Source organism: Betta splendens, chromosome 7 (genome assembly GCF_900634795.4).
Source record: "Betta splendens chromosome 7, fBetSpl5.4, whole genome shotgun sequence".
Classification (NCBI taxonomy): Eukaryota; Metazoa; Chordata; class Actinopteri; order Anabantiformes; family Osphronemidae; genus Betta; species Betta splendens.
In genome coordinates this window covers 3,843,725-3,865,858 of record NC_040887.2, presented here as the reverse complement: position 1 = coordinate 3,865,858, position 22,134 = coordinate 3,843,725, and the positions used below count along the sequence as shown (strand labels likewise).

General features: G+C 45.2%; 1 protein-coding gene across 1 annotated transcript in view; it reads left to right on the top strand.

The window, feature by feature from the left end:
* The window catches only part of LOC114858951 (leucine-rich repeat-containing G-protein coupled receptor 6), a 29,927-nt gene extending 7,885 nt beyond the window's left edge, over window positions 1–22,042 (top strand). Inside the window, exons 2-18 of the mRNA XM_029156716.3 lie at window positions 3,837–3,908; window positions 9,036–9,107; window positions 10,647–10,718; window positions 13,304–13,519; window positions 13,599–13,670; window positions 15,267–15,335; window positions 15,764–15,835; window positions 15,939–16,010; window positions 16,491–16,559; window positions 16,962–17,033; window positions 17,248–17,313; window positions 17,406–17,477; window positions 17,770–17,841; window positions 18,291–18,416; window positions 18,980–19,134; window positions 19,721–19,801; window positions 19,903–22,042. Coding sequence (XP_029012549.1) covers window positions 3,837–3,908; window positions 9,036–9,107; window positions 10,647–10,718; window positions 13,304–13,519; window positions 13,599–13,670; window positions 15,267–15,335; window positions 15,764–15,835; window positions 15,939–16,010; window positions 16,491–16,559; window positions 16,962–17,033; window positions 17,248–17,313; window positions 17,406–17,477; window positions 17,770–17,841; window positions 18,291–18,416; window positions 18,980–19,134; window positions 19,721–19,801; window positions 19,903–21,137 — 2,665 coding nt within the window. The 3' untranslated portion in view covers window positions 21,138–22,042. The remainder of the gene's footprint in view (window positions 1–3,836; window positions 3,909–9,035; window positions 9,108–10,646; window positions 10,719–13,303; window positions 13,520–13,598; window positions 13,671–15,266; window positions 15,336–15,763; window positions 15,836–15,938; window positions 16,011–16,490; window positions 16,560–16,961; window positions 17,034–17,247; window positions 17,314–17,405; window positions 17,478–17,769; window positions 17,842–18,290; window positions 18,417–18,979; window positions 19,135–19,720; window positions 19,802–19,902) is intronic.
* Window positions 22,043–22,134: the final 92 nt, after the last annotated feature.

Genomic DNA, 22,134 nt, shown 5'->3' with positions numbered 1-22,134 from the left:
GGAACCGCGGGCGATGGCATTTTGTGCATGTGTGTATATGTAAGAGAGACACGGTTATGAAAAACATCCTTCTGGGGCGTAACAGTGTACGCTTGTTTGTTTACATCAATTTGCCTGCATTGTTATGCTCCGTACCTGCACGCTATTTTACGCCTGAGCCCCTTTTCCGTTTTGAAGCGCATTAGGTCATCGACGAAAACCCTTTCAGGGCTGAAAAAGCTGGAAACAGACACCTGACTGCTGATCACATCTGCCCCGTTCTGGGGGTATATTCAAGGAGCAGGGTGGTCCAGCATCCTCCCCACAAAAGCCATCTGGAGCTGGAGTGTGCGCGCTGACGACCTATTGCGTGTGTGTGACTGTAACACGGCTGTTTTTCATATGACGTGACGTGTTTTGCCGTGTTTTTTCGCCGGCTTAAAATTGGCTACAACGGAGCTAGGGGCACATTCACAACCACCCACCCACACACACACACACACACACACACACACACACACACACACACACACACACACACACACACACACACACACACCACCTTTGATCACAGGGCTGATAACACACTTCAGTAGTCCTGTTGACGGCTAGGAGGAAATATGATAAATCACATTATTGTAACTACTGGGCTGTGTAACCCCACGCTCCAGTTGATATTTGAAACAAAGTTGGGGAGCGAAGGAGTGAGTGGAAGCGATAAAGTGACAGAGAGAGGGGCCAAGGAAGGGCCAAGGCTGATGAATGGAAATATACCTCTGCTTCTTCATGCTTCTGTTCCCCCCTTAAGACCAGCCCCATGCCATGCTTGCTCTATCAATCATAGAATAAAGCAGTCAAATACGCAGTGCTTTACCTTTTTTCCTGTGCCAAGCCTCCCTCTCTTCCATTCACATGCACATGAGCATGCATACACTCACACTTAGAGAATAAAGCGCTAAACGATCTATCAGAGCCTTTTGTGTATCTGCAAATCAAGGAATGATGGAGGGAATGGAAAAATGTCAAACTGCTGCAATATTGACCTTGGGCTACTGTGCTGAAAACACACAAAATTAAATACATGCGCATGAAAATCTAATGTCTCACAGGGGAAACAGAGGGAGATTAGCGCAGGCTTTGTCAGTAATTCTGCAGACTCAGAGCGGCGGGAGATAAAACAAAGACTTAGGAGGCGGCGTTCGCTGACGGATGAGCATGTTCCCCCACGTCTGCGTCGTCTGCGCGATTACAGCCCGGGAGTCCGTCATTCAGCGGCACACGGAGATCCGCTGGGGAGAGACGACCCGTGCGCCGCTGCGAGCTGAGAGATGAACAATGTGGAGCTCGCCAAAACAGGGCAGGAGGTTTTCCTGCAGCTCCCACTCATCCACGCATGAGCAGTAACAAATGAAACCACAGAAGCTGCCATTCTCTTTGTCACACACACACACACACTCCATTTCAGTGGCCTGGAATCATCTGTGCACTGTGTGGTAGAAGTATAACGAGTGACTGAAGCCGCCACATCTGCAGGCTCACTGGAAAACAATGGGGTGTGAAAATGAGTTTATACCACACACAATGTAACCACCTATAAATGGGAAAAAGGCACTGCATTACCCGCACACACACACACACACACACACACACGCACACGCGCACACACACACACACACACACACACACACTGGATATGCCCATAAAATGGGGAGCTGGGGACAGAGAGCCCTGAGCTCTTATTGTGAAACTCCCATGCAACGCGGAGCCTGCAAAATCTTTAACCGCTCTCCTTCTCATTTCTTTTGCGGCCGTTTATTTGCGTTGAAAATATCTGCACGTCACAGCGCCAGCCGACACAATGCACATGTGGTAGTCATCAATCATAATTATCATGGTTTAAAAAAGCCACAGCTGTTATTTGATTTTAAAAACAAGCCATTGCGCAGGGCCTTCCAACGATACGTCAAGTTGTCAGCGGAGGCCTTGGCCTGCACAGCAGAAATGTCTCTCTCTCTCCGTCTTCCCAATGAGCTGGTTGGAGAGCACAGCCGAGCTGAGCTGCGTTCAACCTTTCCCCATGACTCACCAGTGTGTGTCTTTATTTTTAAACATTTTCTCTCTCCATTGCTGCATGTTTATTCTGTCTGAGTGAGCCCGCTGTTATGGACTTCACACAACGTTTGTTTATAGCTTCTTTAATCAGGACCAGATAATCAGTGGGCGCATCCCCAGAAGCTGGGTCGTGTGTGTGTGTGTGTGTGTGTGTGTGTGTGTGTGTGTGTGTGTGTGTGTGTGTGTGTGTGTGTACAGCTATGCATTAATCATCCCTCCAATAAATATTCAGTAGAATATTAGTAAACAGACAATGAACAGAATTAAGGTGTGCACATGTATTGTGTTACTTTATATTATTTGCGATGTCACCACCGTCTCGCTTACAGTACATTTCTTTGCTGTTATTAGCTGTGTCATCACAGAGACCAGACCTTAAATGTCATCAACTATTAGTGCATTGCACTTGTTGCATCTACTCCTGAATGACTGGAGCCTGAACAGATGCATACGAACAAACGTCATGCAGCATATCATTAAATAATTCAACTGACTCGACCTCCTCTTCTCTCAACCTACTGGCACAGCACCACCTCCAGCCGTCAATAGCACCTTGTGCAGTCAGGATGGATGGGTGCAATGACACTGGGGAGCTTGTGTGTGTGGTAGCCAAACACTAGACACAAACAATACAGAGATTTGCATGTCAAAACATTCAACAGAGTTTATATCAGTAATTTGCAGCGTTATTAATCCATTTGTCTGCTGCACACAAGAGCATTGCTTTAAGAGAAGGGCCTGACTGTGGGTATTAGCCTTTAGTCAGTCTGCTAATTATAGCAGGAGGGTAAAATAACCCAGTTTGTGAGCCAGCGTGTTACTTGCTGTGTTTTTCCACATCTCCCCTGAAGCTGAACATAGATCATGCCTGTGGACGGATGTGTCCAGCTCCCCATCAGCTTGGCTGACTCCACAAACAAACAACCAGTGTGTCAAAACTTCCAACTGTGAAGGGCTTCTGAGAGCACAGTTTACACTCGCTAGCACGGTGGTCTGGCTTTATGAGCAATGGTTAGTGTCATATACACACACATGCACATACAAGCCTCACTCTAGAAAACCCATGCGAGACCCCAAGGGCCGTGAAAGCAAAGAAGGGGTGACGTAACACCTCATTGCTTTTATAGTGTTTATCAAAGAGACGACCCTACATGACTGGGGCCACGAGGTTACGCAGGGCTTTTTTTAAGTGGTCCTCTCACTGTCCTAAATGTTTGAAAACAGCTTATAAGATTCTATTCAACGTGTGCATGCACCTCTCCCTTTTTGACTGCAACACAGCTGCGTCAACACTCGCATCCCCAGCACACCCTCTCACGTCAGACAGTGTCAGAAAGGAGGAGAAAAGAATGAGGTGCTTCTATATCACAGCTCTGAAAGGAAGGAGGTGGAGATGGAGAGAGAGAGCGATAGATACAGAGAGAGACTGAGGGGTCAAATCTGTAAGAAGGTAGAGTGAGACATCTGGAAAAGAGAAAAAGTCGCTGGGACGAGAAGAAAATTACAGCTGCCCAAGAATGATTCATTGGGGAAAATTCTCTTCTATATCTCCTTTTCCTCCCTTTCGTCCTCCAGCCTCTCTACATAACCTTCTAACCTCTCTCTGTGTCCTACTCCCACTCCTGATGACTGATGTGACCATGTGAAAAACACATTCAAAACATTTGTAATTTTAGGTGCTGAGTAGCTTCAAAGAACACTGATGCATACTTCTGGTACTGATGTGGCCCATTTTCTCTTTCCAGGGATCTGAGTATGAACAACATTAGCGAGATCCAACCCAGAGCCTTCCACCGACTGCACCTGTTATCGGAACTGTGAGTACAAAACCATTCAGGTCAATTAATAAACCTACATCATCACAACTTACGCATGACATGAAACAGTCATTTCCCCATGCAGCCGGTGATATGCACAGGGCTCACTGATGGGGATTGATGGCTCTGGCCTCCCTCAGATCTCTCCTACCAAGAAAGCGCCTGCAGCAATACGCCAGTAGATGCTGAGATGGCTGCACAAAAGCGGGAGGCAGAGGGAACCTGATATTTACCCAGAGATTGGATATATGGTCCTTAAAACATTCAGAGAGCAGGTTCTGCACTAAGCATTAAAGCCGCTGTTCTCTTGCTCTCCTTGACTTTGTTTCAGCTGGACAGCTCAGCAGGAGCAGTGTACACATTGACACACGCCCTAGGAAACACACACACACGCGCACACACACACGCACGCACACACTAGACTAGAATTGTAAATAATGTATGTTTTGCATCTGAGGACATATGAACCTGACAAACGGTGACTTTCAATCGACCTTGGATCCACACTTTTTGACCTCTACACTTTATCCTCCAGACCCAGTTTGAACATATTGGTTTCTTGCTAGGAGACTGCACAATGTAGCAATCGTTAAACTTTCTGAAGGCATTTTTGCTATGATGATCTGACCACTCAGCAGAATTCAGGCTGCCTACAAAGGGTGTGAATGTAAGTGTGTAGTAATGCATGAAGGCTTGTGTGTGTGGGTCAGGCTTCAGCTGATTCTTCTACTGAAGCCTGAAGCGCATGTGAGCGTTTCTGTGTTAGCTCTTTGAACGGTCCGCTGTTTTCTTTGCTAATTCCCGCAGCTGCAGCCCGTGAAGCATGAGCTAATCACAGTGAAACTAAAAGTTTAGTTGGATAATTATTCAGTTGACTTTAAGTCACAGTGAAAATAGATTTGTTGAGTAGAACGAAGCTAAACATTGAAATTAAGTTAAATCTTGAACAATTACATTCATGGCTTAGAATTGCTGATCTGAACTTTTGCTGATGCAAAGCGGTAAAGCATTGCTGATGGCATAATAATTAGAACCACCCAGTGCAGACTGGTGCTGAGCACTGGGGAACAGGAGGTGGGGGTCTTGGATGGAGTTCCACCTGCAGTTTCTGACGAGAGGCAATGCTCGGAGTTTTACAACCCCGTGCATCTCGCTTCCTCTGTATCGCTATCATGTTCTGATATTTTATGGAGCCTTTCTGTTGCTTTGTAACTCTTCCAAGGAGGATGTTCCTTCCCTAAAGCCAAATTCTATAACCTTCTGATCATTTCTGGAGCCACGCTGCGATGGCGATGATGTTCCAAGAGAGAGGGGATCACATTTCTGACATCCACTCCAACCTCTGAGCTTTCAAAAGATGACGCATGGCAGATCACGGTAAACACATTATAATTACAACAACTTATAGCACTTAGAAAAATAAACCACGGATCTGAAGACAAACACAGTTGGTTTGTGAGTGAGAGCGTTTGATGTGGTTGTGCAGAACTTGTTGGTAGCGCAGGGACCAGGCGTGTTGTGACTGGTCGAGTGATAAACTGTTTGATGTTGGGCGCTACCTCCACCTCCGTCCGCACTCCCTCCCTCCACTTCATTTCCACAGCTCCACATCTCAATTTCACTGCAAGCTATTGCAAAATGTAGTCACTGCCTTTGATAGTTTCATGTTTTTTCACTCCACGTTTCAAACAAACCGGAACCAATCTGCTTCTGGCAATAAGTCCAAGAATTTCAGCTCTAGATTTTCAGGCTAAACTCAAAAACTGAAGTTGCTTAAATACTTCCTTACACCTCATCTTTTTTGCTTAGTCCTCATTTCTATGTCAGAGTGTAAACAGTTAACAACCTTTGGTGCAATGTAATTAAATTATTCACAAAGCGAGTAGCAAATCCCACCAGGCTAAACTTGCCTTTAATTTACTATGGCATTAAAATTGATAATAACATGTGAGTGTGATTGCCCCACCCTCCAGCCTTTTCTCAAACTCTAAATCCTTATTTCCAAATCAGAGTCTACTGATCTCAGATCCCTCTCATTAAGCCTTCATTTAGTGCTTTGATCAGTGAATTGTGTCTTTTTCCAAGGACACCAACCTGCACGCAAATGCCAGGTAGACGGAACATGAAGAAAAACCAATGAGAGGTAAAATGAGCATCAGGGGATTAATGAGAGGGAACGGGGTCTGAAAATAAGTGGGTGCTCGGGTACCTGACAAATTAAAGTCATCTTTTAGATCTGCCACCTCTGTTGTGCTCTAATATAAACTGTAATTGCAACGCAACTGAACTGGCTCTAATGGTGACCGCACTTCCGACCTTCCGATCGTCACAATCAAGGTGAACTCATGCTCCAGCGCTCAGATGCACTCAGATGTGCTCCACCTACTGTATCATAGAAATAAAATCCAAATGTAGGAGGGGAGCTAAGGCCAGGGCTGCCCTGCTTGTCATTCCCTCCGTGATAAGATTGTCTGCTGATAGACCAGGGTTATGACGTAGGTGAGGGTTAAGAGGTCACAATATTGGCTGTTTTGATACTCCAGGTGCACAACACAGGTGGGACGTAGGTCAATTCAAATGTTTCCTTTTACTCTCGCCACCATTGGTTTAGGTGTCCTCGTCTCTCCCATTAACACCCAGTACCCAGATCTACACACACGCTGTTTTACATTATACCAGTAACTTCAGAGATTAAGGCCATGTTAAGTGGTTGAACCCCAGGATACGTAGATACACCCACACATGAACTGCCCTCTCCTTGATAAGACCTGTTGTCATCTCCTTCTCCTACCGCTGATTCCTATCAACCTGTTATCAGCCTGTGGCCCTGCTGCCACTATGATGTCTCACTTTCTTATCACTACCAGAGATAGTTTTCCAAATATGATGCGGTCTTTACTTTTCTTCAATCTATACCTTTATCATTTTGAGGCAATGGAACATGGTGATGCATTCTGAAAAGACTTCACTCAACTGCTCTGATAGCAGCGTGGTCTCACCTTCTCGCTCCTTCCAGATGAGCTGCAGTGGCTGCTGTTCTGTTATCTATGGAACACACAATGCAGCCAAATTATGCTGAGGTGGACTTTTTATCTATGTAGTGTAGAGGCCAAGAAAAATGCTGAGCTTCCACCAAATGAAATTAAAAGAAAAAACAGTTGGAGCCACGGCTAGACAAGCGCAAGGCGCCTTTCATTAGAATGAGATTGATGTGGTATGACTAGGAGGCTAAGTGTGGAACATTCACTCATACATACAATCATTTACACACACACACACACGCACACACACAAATACCCTCACTGATATCATGGAAAGAGTTGGTCAGTGGCAACTCCCTGTGTTCTGCTGATGTCTATCAAGAAAGTCTGGACATTTCTTTCTTTTTTTTAATATCCATATTCACTTCTAATATAATTATCCATTTGACAAATTTGGCAATAGAAAAGCATGATTCTGTTTTGGCTCAAGTAGTGCAGCTAACAGAGAAAGGCTGGGCTGGCAGTAGGACGTGCACATCCCTCTATCGCCTTAACTACATGTTTGTTTTCTGTAAAACTCTAAATTTCTAGAGCTCTTTACCTATACATGGAAAAGACATCTATATTTATCTGCTGCTACCTATAACATTTTTCTGTGTCGTGCATCTGTAACAAATCATAAAAATGGAAAAAAAGGTACTTGGAGAAAGACGCTCAGATCCACTTTACTGATGTCAGGAACTCAATGAGACTTAAGAGTTACCTCTATAGAAGCAGCAATTAAAATGGTCCCCGGCGACCAGCTAGTGCTATTAGGGAAAGTGAAATAGCACTGACGTAATAGACTTATCGGCCTCTGAGGGACAATAAATAACCACTGTACAGGATCCTTTAAAAGTGAAAGTCTGATCTAAAAGCAACTTTTGTCATTTGGAAATGTCATTTGTAAGAGACGTGTCATCTGCATCTATATATAGATAGATTCTATATATGCACATCAATAGTGAGACATCATGCGTTGCAGTCAATGTCAGCTTCAATGAGTTTTGACTGTGGTTTGAGAGGCGTAACTAAATGGCACCACGATAAGCATGGATAAGAATCAGAGCATTTGGTATTTCAGAACACTGATGTGGGTGTGCATGTGTGTTTGTGTGCCGGTTGTGTGTGTTGACGAACACAACCACTGTGGGAGCTCCAAGCTGGACTGAGTGTGAAACTTGGCAGAGCCGGGTGGGGCTGTGTGGTATGCCACTGCACAGCACTACGTCTAGCCCCGCTGACATGAATATCAGATGTCATAGGGAGGCTGCTGGTAGCCCTCATCTATTACTTTCTTAATGTGGTGGTTTTGTCAGACAGACAGTGCTTTGTATCAATATTTCAATAACCTGGAACTGATGAAAAAAGCAGGCTGCTTAGTGGAAGACTGACAAGTCAGGCAAACGTCACCTGTAGAGCAAGAATGCGAGTAACTTTTAACTGGTGGGTGTGTGTTTAATAAAGGTGGGTGGTCTCGAGCTGTGAAGACCAAATCTGTGTTTAAACTGTGCTTCCAGCTCATGACCTTGAGAGTTACTCTATTGGACTGAATGTTATTTATTTGGAAATCTTATACACACTCACAAATGACCATTAGGTGCCGTGTTTGATAAACAAACTGATTGGATTGCTTGTGTGAATGTGTGTGGTTTCTCTCCCTCTCTGTCCTCAAGGCCCCTCAGAATAGGCCCAATTTACCTCAAGGACATGGAAAATAGTGCACACATTCACTCTGCTCACACATGGGCTCATGTGAGCATACTGTATATAGTATACAACCCCACATAAACACGCTCACATGTGCACAAGCAAATATACTTTCACGCTGCACTTATTAACCCAGTCCCAGTCTCCTTGGGTTCAGCCTTCGCTCCCTCATGGGAGCTGCTTTGGGCAAATAGCAACCACAATGAATGGACATGAATATTATTTTTGCACTAACGGTAACTACGAAGGGGAGACACAGGGATGAAGTCACAGCACAGCTCAGTTCAAATACACGAAATAAAGAAAAGTTAAACCCTCCTGTGGGACCTGTATTTTTAGTAGTTTTTACAGTGCCATTTTGTTCTTTTCCTTTTATTGTCTCTGTTTCTTCTCGCAGGCGGATCTCAGGGAATCAGCTGAAGTACATTTCAGGCCATGTTCTCCAAGGCCTCTACAACCTCAAAGTTCTGTAAGTGACCCCTCTCTGCCATGCTCCACTCTAGGTGGCGCAGCCTCCGTCCCAGGTGGCTTGTTCCACTCAAGGCCTTCGTGGGGAGATTTGCTCTCTCAGCTTGAATAAAACACGCAGGCTGTAGTTAAACTTTATAGGGCTGAGGTGGACCTGCCGTGCTCACGGGCCCTCGGTCCCTTCATTCCAAAAGGAGCCCTGTTTCAATTGCAGGCATGTAGCACACGTAGGCCCTCGCAGGTGTAACGCAGGGACCTCCCAGTCGCACCACCCACCAAGATTACAGCCAGTGACAAAAAATGCCATTCAAAGCCCGTTCTTTAACACCCAATTTCTTCAAGTGTGTTCATTTAGCCACCGACTGCTGGTGTTTCTCTGAAGTATTGAATCACACACAAAAAAAGTGCAAAGCAACTATTAAAAACATGTGACCTTCTGTCTCACGAGGGTGGCATCTAATGGGTTAAAGCAATATTTCTAGTGGAAGCAAGACAAAGGTATTGGGGAGGTTTTCATGAGCCTTGGCAGCCAAATCAATTCCTTTTGGAACCTGGCTGAGAGAAGCTTGAGAAGCCTCGCCACAGAATATAAACTTAACTGGAGAACTGTGGTTTGTATTTTGAGGCAATCTGGGGAATTACAAGGCACAAAAGTCAGTCTCCCCTCACCTTTTGTTGTGAATCTCACCATGACAGACTGAGTGAAGCAGCCATGAATCCTGGGCTGTTATGTCATTCCAGAGGAAGGACACACATATCCTGAATTCATACACGTCTACAAGCTGTCATGCTTCACTCTCTCTCCATTACACACGCTAAAAGGTTTGGACAGTGGTTCTGATCTCAGAGGAGATAATAAGATGTTGGTTTCATGCAGTATATCAGACATATAGTTACACAATGATTATGAACACAAAGAGAAAAGCTCCATGTACATCTGTGGAGCATCTTTTTGATCCTCTCAGAGGCAGGCATTTGTTTCGGCACAATAACAATATAACTTGTGCTGTAGCTAAGGGAGACCACTGCCCCCTCCATAACATGAGAGGCATCACATTAACTTCAATGTATGCTTGAATGTGATGAAAGGATCAGGTTACTGACCACCATGATGTAAAAATCTAAATCCAATCAAAAATCATTACAACACTGCTAAAAGGGACATACTAGACATGTTCCATCATCAAGAAAACTGGAAAGAGGAAGACAGAGACAGAAAAGGAGGGAAAGGAAAGAGTGAGGCCTATTGTTCCTCCCTACTTCCTCCTCGTCTGAGAATGACATCAGCAGCCCACCCAGGGAGCTTCTCTTCTTCTTTTCCTCCACTCTTCATTCTCTGTTTCTACTGAAGCTTTCACTGGCCCTTTCCTTTTTGTGTCAGATTTCCCATACGCCGGAATGTTTTATTCCGCCTGATGTGGCCCCACACACACGCACACACACGCACACGCACACGCACGCACGCACACACACACACACACACACACACACACACAGATATTGATGATTGCTCGTAACAACGGCTGCATGTGCCTTTCAGGATGCTACAAAACAATCAGCTGGAGAGACTTCCTGATGACGCTCCGTGGGATCTCCCCAACCTCCTGTCATTGTGAGTCTCTCACTTAAATACACACTAATCACGCTGGTCGACCTCAGCCAGTCGGGTGCGCGGCACCCCCGGGCCACCCACCCACACATGTCAGGTCTGACCGCAGCGCAGGTATAGAGTACCACTGACATATTACCGACCGTACCCCAGCGCCAGCTGCAATAGCTGCATTTAGCAGCGCTCCGCCGCGCGGTCAGAGCTGCAGCCGAGCTGCTCGGTGCCGTTTGTGGTAGCATCTGGAAGCCATGAGGGAAACAGCAGACATTGCAGGCCAGGGAGAGCATCACCAATGAGCTGTGAAACAACCCTATTTTCCATCAATTCCCCTGTTCTTCCTCCTCCGTCTGTCCCACCACCCACACTGCTATCCCCCCGGCTAATGAGAGTGTTTGGTGGCTTAATTGTCTGATCTGTAGGGTCAGTGCATGTGTGTGTGTGTGCACATACAGCTCCTCTACCACCTACAGCGTCTGGTATAAAGCAGACCTCCTCTTTCAGTACAGTCACCTAGCCCGCACACACTCTGAGCATACATGTACTGTACACACTGCAGCTATGGCGATCCCTATGGGAAGCTGTGTGAGCCTGAATTAATAATTCTCTGCCACGACGATCTTCCTGTCTTTAATTTATCTATGCTTGTATGTGCACAGGCTTGTGTGTGTGGTCTTCTCTCATCCTTTTTTTGTTTTTTGACAGAGAACGTCTGGCGTAATGGCAACACACACACAAACACACACACACACACACACACACACACACACACACACACACACACACACACACACACACACACACACACACACACACACACACACACACACACACACACACAGTGCAAGTGTACAGGGAGACGCACCTTGTCATTACAGTAATGATAAGCCCAGTGGAGAAAGATTACTAGAGAGGCTTAGGAGAGTGAAGCTTGTCGGCGCCTCTCGCTGACATGAAACACAACAGGTAGAAGAGAGATCTGGCATCTGTGTCAGCACATTTAAATTGGTAGAGAATTTATAAAGGAGCTTACAAAAACAAATTACAGCTTCATTTTGGCCATGGGTTGTTTTGCCAGAAGTTTGTATTTGAAGTTTGTACCACCACTATACAGGTTTCCCACAGCACACAGTGCGGCTGATGATCTTTAGATCGGTGCCATCATAAGCAGACAGACGTGTTTGAGGTCCCAACCCACAGGTTAAGCGGCGTAATCACCACTGATCATTTTCACAAAGCACCTTAAATCATTGTAACCCTGTTTTTACAGGCCTCACATGATGGCGGTTAAATGTGCTCCTCTGTTTTGCCATTGTATAAAAATTTAAACATCTGGAGAATTGAAGCGGTGGAAGCAGGTCTACAGATTTCATTTCAGAGGACTTTCACTTTCTGTCTCTATTTCTCTCTCCCATAATTGTACCTCAGACTTTGATGTGATGGACAGGAAATAGCTGCTGCTTTATTGGCTTCTGTGGAACATTCCTGATTCTGTCTGGACCTTCTAGAGACCTGGCAGGTCCACCCAGAGGAGCAATTATTATTTTGCCCTGGAGAACAAACCAGAAGGTTCCGTAGCTTTCATCATGCAATTTGGGACAGGGACAAAGAGCGTCCTTAGCCGGAGCACACAGGATGTACAGGGATGATGTTTAGCACTGAAAAATAGGTCTTCAGAAACAGACAGGAAGATTTCTGGGAGAGTATACACACAATTATGTGTATTTACATGTAGGCTGGAGAGTGTTACTGTGTATGAGCATCTGCCAGTGGATACAGTTGTCTCCGCTGAGCCAGATTTTCCCTGAGGAGAAAAGGCCAGATATCAGAGTTCAACCTAAGATTTCACTTTGATGATGCTCTTTGTTTGGTTAAGCCTGTGTGGAGACTGAAGAGGAGCCGCAGCGAAATGAAGGGCCCATAAAGAAAGATGTTACACTGGAGGTGCAGTGTTACAAATGTAAAACTAATACGTGAGTGTGAAAGGAGCCAGATAGAGGAAAGATAAATGAATCAATGAGCTCAAAGGCCAAAAAAGAATCGCAGGAGGAAGTGGCCTAAGCTTGTCAGCTCTGCCTTGAGGGGATCATCCATCACCATGCATGTAGTGTTGGAATGCTTGTGTCACAGTCAAGGTGAGGGGGATACAGGTTGACTACCAAAGTCATGATGTGTGTCCACTATCATCAAAGGGAACAGCTGAAAACGCCTCATTGACGATGCCTTCGTTTCTCACAAACCAAGACACGATGGTTTTACTCTGAGCAATCACACGCTTATGCGTTTGTGTCTGTTTCCTCATCTTACGCTTCGTACATGCCTGTGCTGGTTAAGCCAGACATGGCTTATTTAGCACGAGAATAAATCATAATGAGGAAATTCTAAGAAGGCGCAGCAAAGATGAAAGGAGGAGAATAAAGGCAGAGTTACTCTCATAATAACCTTGCTGTAAGCCAACATTTCTGAGTGCCACGACACACACCCGCTAATGAATGCACAAGCACGGATGCACGTGCACATTAGCAAATATACTGTACTCAGACTTGAGGCTGGTGATTATCGCACTAAGCTCAGTTCCTCTCACCCTGCAGGCGTCTTGATGCTAACCTCTTGTCTGAGGTTCCGGCTGGGGCCTTCAGAGGGGTTCGCGCTCTCAGACACCTGTGGCTGGATGACAACTCTCTCACAGAGATCCCAGTCGCGGCCCTGGACTCTCTGCCCTCGCTGCAGGCCATGACGCTGGCCCTCAATCAGATCACATACATCCCAGACTATGCATTCACCAACCTCTCCGCCCTCGTCGTTCTGTAAGTAGCACCTCCGCTTGGTTTACTTAACGTTCCCAGTTTTCAGGCTTCTTGAAAAATACTTGTGGCTTTCTTCCAGGCATCTCCACAACAACCAGATCCAGAGCATGGGCACGCAGTGTTTTGATGGTTTACACAGTTTAGAGACACTGTAAGTATCTTTCTGTCACACACTCATGTACCGAGGTGCATTCGATTTATGGGCTCAAATGAGTACCTGCTTTGTTTCCCTGAACATTCAAACAGATGTATCATCAGGTAACAACATTCGTTCAATCTAGGAATGTTTACTGCAGCCACATTGCTTTAGAATGACCCGATGATACTGTATATGAAGAATTCGCTGACGTACAATCTCGATAAAAAATTGAACTATGAGCCAACATTTTAGACATGTTGTGTGTCTCGCTGCAGCTTTTGTATATGAAAGTGTTTGGTATTACTTGGAGCACCTGAAATTGATGTGGTTTTATAAATCATTTGTACCACGTCTGCCAAAGAATGATGAAGTCTAGTGCTAAATCAGAAAGTCATAATGATTAATGTCCTGGTAATTTCAGCAGGTGCTTGAGTGCATGTCAAAACCACAACCAACAATTTGAATGGCAGGAATGTAAAGATCAAAAGTTCCACGCTGATTATTTAGAAGTAACATCAACCAATTCTTCTGTTTTGCTTTCTAAATAATTGCTAAGTTGTTTGAGCGTACGTGCTTCAGCTCCAATAACCGGATCCTGACCACAGAAAAATATGGAACCTGCAAAAAATTGACAATCTTACAAAAGTGGTAGAGGAAGGAAGTAAAGTAATGTAACAATTTAGAGAGTTCAAAAATTCATGGTGGTCTGATGAAAATAGATTACCATGTGAATGAACGGTGTGTAAATAAAAGGAGCCGCGTTTAAGTAGATCAAGGGAAATTAGAGAGCGAGAGAGACAGGTTAGCAGTGCTCCCTATACCAGAATAGCATGTGTTAAAGTGTGTGGGCCATCAGCAGTGAGGACAGACGGAAGATTCAGTGGGATAAGATGACAGGTGTCATTGACGTGGGGATTGCACTGGAATGAGGGGTTAATCTCTCACAGCGGCTTCACTTATGAGAAATATGAGACCATCTGCATCATCACCAGCCACCCCAGCCCCAAGTGTGCATTATAAAATCATTACTAGCAAAAGCCTTCCAGGAGCTCGCTGAGCGCAAAAGCATATACAGTCAAGAGCGAGCAGACACAGACGGGCGAAGGTTTCACAATGTCTGACCAGAAAATATATAAATGAAAGACTTTGGATATCAGCAAGGTTTCTGCAATCTGAAAAACATAAAGACAAACTTGGTTGACCAAGAACGAAGGCAGCACAAAAGCATGCACACAGGTCCAGGCAGATGTTTGCAGGCAAAGCATGTATGCGGGCACATGCACTTTATTAACTATCCCATGAACACAAGTACATGTTCTACATAGTTACATTTGAATGCAAACGTCAAAAGTCAAGTGCCACCTGCAAATGAGCTGCGTCCACTAAAGCAATGATTGTCCAGATAACAATATAACAACAAAGGTCAAGGGTCACATCCAAAAGCCACACTGTACAGATGTTAGTCTTTAAGAGTGGAATCACCGACACACAAACAGCCAGAAAATCAAATATAGTTGTTTAATTATGCAAAAACACATTCTCCACCACACCTTGGACTCAAAGCTTAAATCTGTGTTTTAATCATGTCATTGTTACTGTTTCTCTCAGGGATTTAAACTACAATGATTTGCAGGAGTTCCCTGTGGCCATCAGGACATTAAGCAAGCTTCAGGAACTGTGAGTGGATGCACGCACACAGACACACACCTGCCCCAAATGACTATCATGGTTGCATTATCCCAAGTAATCCCGTTAAGTGATTTTAATGTGGCACTCGGATACAATCTCCCTCGCCCTAAGCAGGTGCTGGCTACACACCCACGCACCCGCTTTATGGCACGTACACACACACGCACGCGCGCACACACATATACACAAGCCGTGTTTTCTCTCCGCTCCAGCAGATGTTCACTGTGTGCATATGTGTCACAGATACGGCGTATGTGTGCCTGTTTACATCTCATGTGTCCAAAAATGTTTTTCAGCTGTGCAATGGCAGGTGCAACATGAGCACATATGACTTGCTCCTCTCTCCCAAACACACACAGACACACACTCAGAGTCATATCAGTGAGCTGTCTGACCAACAGTATTCTCTTCTGCAGGGGCTTCCATAACAACAATATCAAAGCCATCCCTGAGAGGGCTTTTGTGGGAAACTCTCAGCTCCAGACCATGTGAGCTTCATGTGCACATATCACAGACGTGTAGCACGACTTATCACCCTAAACAAATGAACCTAAACACGCCCCACACCCTTTGTGTCTCTCCCTCCTGCAGCCATTTCTATGAGAACCCCATCCAGTCTGTGGGAAAATCTGCCTTCCAGTTCTTACCTAAGCTGCACACACTGTAAGTATGCGGTCAGCAGAAACCATTCCAGTGAGTTAACTCAAACACTGTTTAAATCATCCTGTCCCTTGCAGTGAGAGTTTAGTGGACATGTGTAATGGACTACTGAATGATGTTGTGTTAAAGCACTGCTGTGCTGTGTACTGATGTGGTAAAAGAGAATGTGTTGTAAGAATATGTTGAATGGTATGACTTATGATGTCTAGTGAGACAGCCAAAATAGCCTGTGTTGATGTTGGAGTTTAAGTCCGATGGCTAAAATGAGCTGTTAGACAAGGTCTGTAAGCACGTGGTGTGTGTGTGTGTGTGTGTGTGTGTGTGTGTGTGTGTGTGTGTGTGTGTGTGTGTGTGTGTGTGTGTGTGTGTGTGTGTGTGTGTGTGTGCGTGTGTGTGTGCGTGTGTGTGTGTGTCTGTGTGTGTGTGAGGGGGTGAGAAAACAAAGAGCCTTATCCAAAATTTCTTCTCCCTGTTCGACTGCAGTTCCCTGAACGGAGCAACCCAGATTCAAGAGTTCCCTGATCTGAAAGGAACCACCAGCCTGGAAGTTTTGTGAGTGTTCCCTCTATCCCACCACACACGCACACTAAAGCTGCACCACATGAAACAACAAAGACTGTGTGGAGACACTGCCGTTCACCGCAGTTGAAAGTTGGGAGTGACGATGAAAAGAAAACGGTGCAGACAGGTATGAAAAAGACTAAGAATAGCACACACAGGAAGATCAGTGAAAAGCTGCCTGGATATGTGTGAGTCACTATTCTGTGGGAGACAGAAAACAAAACAGGAGACCTGAGAACGGGATGAGGTGGGGTAGGCTAGTTACGCCAGCCGGTGACAGGTTTGGCGAACCTACACAGCTCCCTGTCTGACCAAGTTAGCCTCACACGACTGGGGGATCCTTTCGCTTGCCTGCACTTCAACAATGATCAGAGATTCTCTCTCTCTGTATAGGACGCTGACTCGAGCCGGCCTCTCGGCGCTCCCTCTGGATCTGTGTGAGCAGCTGCCTTGCCTCAGAGTGCTGTGAGTACATAGGCACGGGGGGGGGGGGGGTACAAGAGCTCATACTCAAGCTGTGGCGATGACTTGGCCATACAATGCAATCTAATTGCAAATTTATTATCCCACTTTATGACTTTGCTCACAGAGCCGACTGTTTACCCAGTTAATCCAGTCACCTCCATGATTTCCCACGCAATAAACCCACATCTGGTAACTGTCGTGTGTGTGTTTGCAGGGAGCTGTCTTACAACCAGATAGAGGATCTGCCAAGTTTCTACCACTGCTCTGCACTGCAAGAGATGTGAGTGGTCCTACACTGGCAGAAACAATCAGCACGCAGATGAGAGGATGTGGATATTCATGCACGTGTCTGTGTCTTTTTCACCCATCCAGAGGGCTACAGCATAACAAGATAAAGAGGATAGAGTCAAACACCTTCCAGCAGCTCACGTCGCTAAGAGCTCTGTAAGTGTTACTGTAACTCCACACTGTGCTGTTTTGTAAATCTTTGCTCACCATCACTGAGGTCTTCAGTCCGCTAAGCATATATGAGGATGTTTAGACGTGATTTTTTCTGAATTATTAGATATCAAATTAGATAGAAGGAACTCAGCTACTAAACACTGTTATGTTAAAAAAGTTGGGAAAAACTGGTCCAGATACAGCTTTGTGTACTTATGACTCATGACTGACATCTAGTGGAGGCCAAAGTGAAGCGTTAAGTGTGTAGCTTCAGTATTTCTTGTTTTTCTTTCAGCGATCTGAGCTGGAATCTGATTCAGTGGATCCACCCGGATGCCTTCGCCTCATTTCACTCTTTGATCAAACTGTGAGTAAACACAGATAAGTTGCTCTGGCTTTGACTGTTCTCGCTTTCATGTGGTTCAGCAGCTTCACTCTTTTGCCCTGGAAGGCATGACAAGATGCGCTTCTTTAATTAAGGGTTCAGAGTCTTGGCCGAACTCTCCACACTTGACTGTGTGTAGCACTGAAAACCAGTTGACTTTGGCCAAGTGTTCAGAGGATACTGACTTACAATAATTGTTTGAAAATCCCCGAGACTCATCTGAGGTCATGCCAGTACAAACTGCTTCATTGTGGGATAAAGAATGCATGGCTAAGCAAATACGCTACATCTGACAGGAAGTGTTTTCTAATGGAATTCTTATCACGTACCTTTTCAAAGCAGTTTAATGAACAACATTCTGTATATTTTGTCCTCGTATTTGACCCTCACCTTTTTCTATTCCTCTTTCAAATCCTTGTGTATTCATCTAGGGACCTGTCCGACAACCGTCTCAGCTCAGTACCTGTTTTAGGATTGGGGACTCTAACGCATCTCAAGCTGAGGGGAAACACAGAGTTGTATGAGGCCTTTAGTCCTGAGCACTTCCCCCATATGAGGTAACACATACACAGCCTCAAGTATCCCTTAATCTTTCCAACTGAATGTAAGAAAGAGTTTTTAAAGAACCAGAAACTAATTTAGGTTGATCGCTTACCCAGGTGTGTATCCTGTGGCTATATAGAACAATGCACCTCTTTCCATCCTTCTAATTATCCCTCCTCTCAAACTTGTATAATATTATCTCCATTTCACCAAAAGTAACAAAGGTTGACAATAAATGCGAAGCTATTCATGAAGTGAACAAAGACGAAGCACTTCTTGAGCAAGTCAATTCCTGCTGGGAAGATCGCCGAAGGCCTAGAAATGCGCAGTGAAGTAAAAATGCAGAGTGAACTTCAAAGGCAGACAAAATGGCAGCTGATCAAGTGGCAAGATCAACAACAGTGTAGAACATCACACCAAACAGAGCCTCTTACAAAACATTACAAGAAAAAAACATCATGAGCAGAAGTTCCTTTAAATTGGTTTTTAAGTTGCACACATAAAAAGATGTGAAAGAATGTGTTTTTGTGTTGTTGTGTTGTGTGTTTTAAATACCGTTTACTTCTATTTGTTACAGGATGATAGAGATGCCTTATGCCTACCAGTGCTGCGTATATGCCTCCTGTGACAATTACAAGCCGGGCAGTCAGTGGGACATGGAGCAAAGCAACGCTGACGAAGACTTAAGCAAGAGGACTGTAGCCATGTACCCGATTCACGCTGACACGCACTGTAAGAAGGCACATTTACAACGTCTACGCAGAGCAAACATCTACATACACATGTTGCACACATATGGCTTCGGTAATAAATGGAAATCTGAGCCCCGTGTGTGTGTGCTGACTGCTCAACTACTGACAAAAGCTGCCTTTTAAACATGTCAGGGCCTCACCAATACCACAGATATCTGGCAAATGACACACACTTGCAGTTGGCAAGTACAAATGCAACCACCAATAAACCAAAATGAGGCTGAAGTTAAAATCAATAAACATCTACTAATAAAACTGAAAATAAACCACTCCTGTGTGTACTGAAAGGTAAGAGCAACAAAAGCATGTCGTGCCACAGCATATCGCTGATTAGTATCTATTCACCTTTAAGTGTTACACAAACAGTCACGATGATCTAATGGAGTGCAGGTGCCAATTATCTTCTGGAAATCATTTTTCTCTCATTGCAAAAGAACATCGGATCATTGCTCACGTCCCACCAAATGCTCAATAACACACGATGCTGTACAGGCGTTCTGCACAATGTCTTGACCTCACACAGGCTGAACAGACTGAACTCTGATTCTGACAATGCATTATTCCAGACGACCCCGACCTGGAGGAGTTCCAAATGGAATTAGAAGAATCCAAATTACAGTCAAGTGTACAGTGCACACCCACACCAGGTAACTCCAGTGATAACAGTAATCTACTAAAAAAATCACGTCATGTTTGTGTAATGTCCCATTGCCCCCAGCTGATGATTTGTTTGTTTGTGGTGCTGCAGGTCCATTCCGCCCCTGTGACTCTCTACTGGGCAGCTGGTTGGTCCGTGTGGGCTTGTGGTCCATCTCCCTGGTGTCCCTGTTGGGGAACTCCCTCCTGCTCCTCTCCCTTTTTGGCTCACCCAATTACCTTTCCCCACTCCGCTTCACGGTGGCCTGTATGGGAGGTTCAAACCTGCTGACGGGTGTGTGCACGTGCACCTTGGCCCTCGTGGACGCGCTCACGCTGGGAGAATTTGGCCAACACGGTGCCCGCTGGGAGGGGGGTCCCGGTTGTCAGGCGACAGGATGGGTGTGGGTGTTTGCATCCGAAGCCAGTGTCCTGCTGCTGACGCTCGCTGCTGTGCAGTGTGGCGTGAGCGTGACCTGTGCGAGGGCATATGGGAAGCCCCCGTCCCTTGGAAGCGTACGTCTATGTGCGCTTTTCTGCCTCGCTCTCTCCCTCACCCTCGCCTCTCTACCACTGGCGGGAGTTGGGGAGTACAGATCCTCACCCTTCTGCCTGCCTTCACCTCTGCCACCGCCTTCGTCTCGGCTGATGTCCGCTTTGGGCTTCCCTTTAGCGCTAATTATGATGAACACCCTCTGTTTGCTAATAGTCACGGGTTCATACATTCGCCTTTATTGGGAGCTACTTAGAGGAGAGTGTGAGGGCCTGTGGGACTGTGCCATGATTAAACACGTTGCCTGGCTAATATTCACCAACGGCCTCCTCTATGTACCAGTGGCTTTTCTCTCCCTCTGCTCCCTCCTTGGTCTCCTCTCTCTGGGAGAGGAGGTACTAAAATCAGTGCTCCTGCTTCTCCAGCCCCTTCCCGCCTGCCTCAACCCCCTCCTCTTCCTCCTTTTCACACGAGACCACTCCCAGTTCGTCTTCTGGCCTCGCCCCAAAGCTCGGCCACAGCTACGTCGAGACCGCACCCTGGACTCGCTGGTTTCAGTTGAAACAGAGAAGAGTTCGTGCTCCGATTCATCAACACAGGTTTCCCTTACTGACGCAGACCCTCTCTATAGTGGGGGGTCCCCCCTCCAACCCAGACTGGATCCAATGAGATTTTCCCAATGCTCTTCCACTTCCTCTGTTGCTCTCATTCCTTGCGAGATCACAGCTGCCACTGACAGAAACAGACTGACAGGAAGCCTGGACGAAGACGAATGTCTGTCAAGCTCGGATCAAGAAGTGCTTCACAACACTTGCCCTCGGTATCACTCAACCACATCTTCCTCTCATGCATGAGCCTCCAAACCAAAAAAGCTGGGACACTGTGGACAGCAGCAGGTCCAGCTACGCTTAATCAACCCTCAAGCACCTCAAGACACACAGAGACTACTAAGAACTATGTAATGTAGTCTATAAGAACACAACAGAGTGCCTCTGAAATAGAGAGCACTGAGAAATGTTCCCTTTAAAAAAAAAAAGACTATTAAAGGAAACGCCACAATACAGCACAGTCCAATGGACTGGCAGTCACTGAGTCCAAAAGATCTCAGATAAAAGATGTTAACATCAGAAGATTCAGTGCTTTAGCCAGAGAGTTTAGTGTGTACATTTTAATACAGAACTGTGATCATGAGACATGCAGCAAAGAGGTAAAGGATTTGGTTCTACTTTAACTTAGGTATCTTATGTCTGTGTTTTTTAGAAAATATATGCAATTGCTAAGTCTGTTCCAAATAAAGGCACTCATCAGCCACACACACAGACACACACATTTTACCAGAGTAAGCTAAACATTTGTCATTCATGTATGTTATCAGTGGACAGAGTCCATTTCTCTACAACTGTGTAATGGCTGTTTAACAAAAAACATATCACAACTAAGGTTTCTTACAGTTTACATGATTTTGCCTCTGCTCAAAGAGACAAGCAGTTATAAAGAGTGAATGGGATGAAGCTATCTTTCTACAGACAGGTGAGCAAAAATGTACATAGGATGTAACTACCTCTGAACTAGCATGGTATTGACTCACTACAGCCTTACGATGTTTGTTTCACTTTTATATATGATAAACAGCAAATATATAATTTTATATGATAAAAAATAAATCCCTAGTTTGTAAAAAACTTTTCTTGCTATCTAGGATGTACATACTATGTATACTGGTAAGCATATATTTGAATAAAATTATCTTACAACTGTACATACACCACCCACTCTGCTTATACCACTATTCTGAAATGCACCCTCACACCTCAGAGGAATCATTTGAAGATTGTGCTAAAAAAAAAAAAA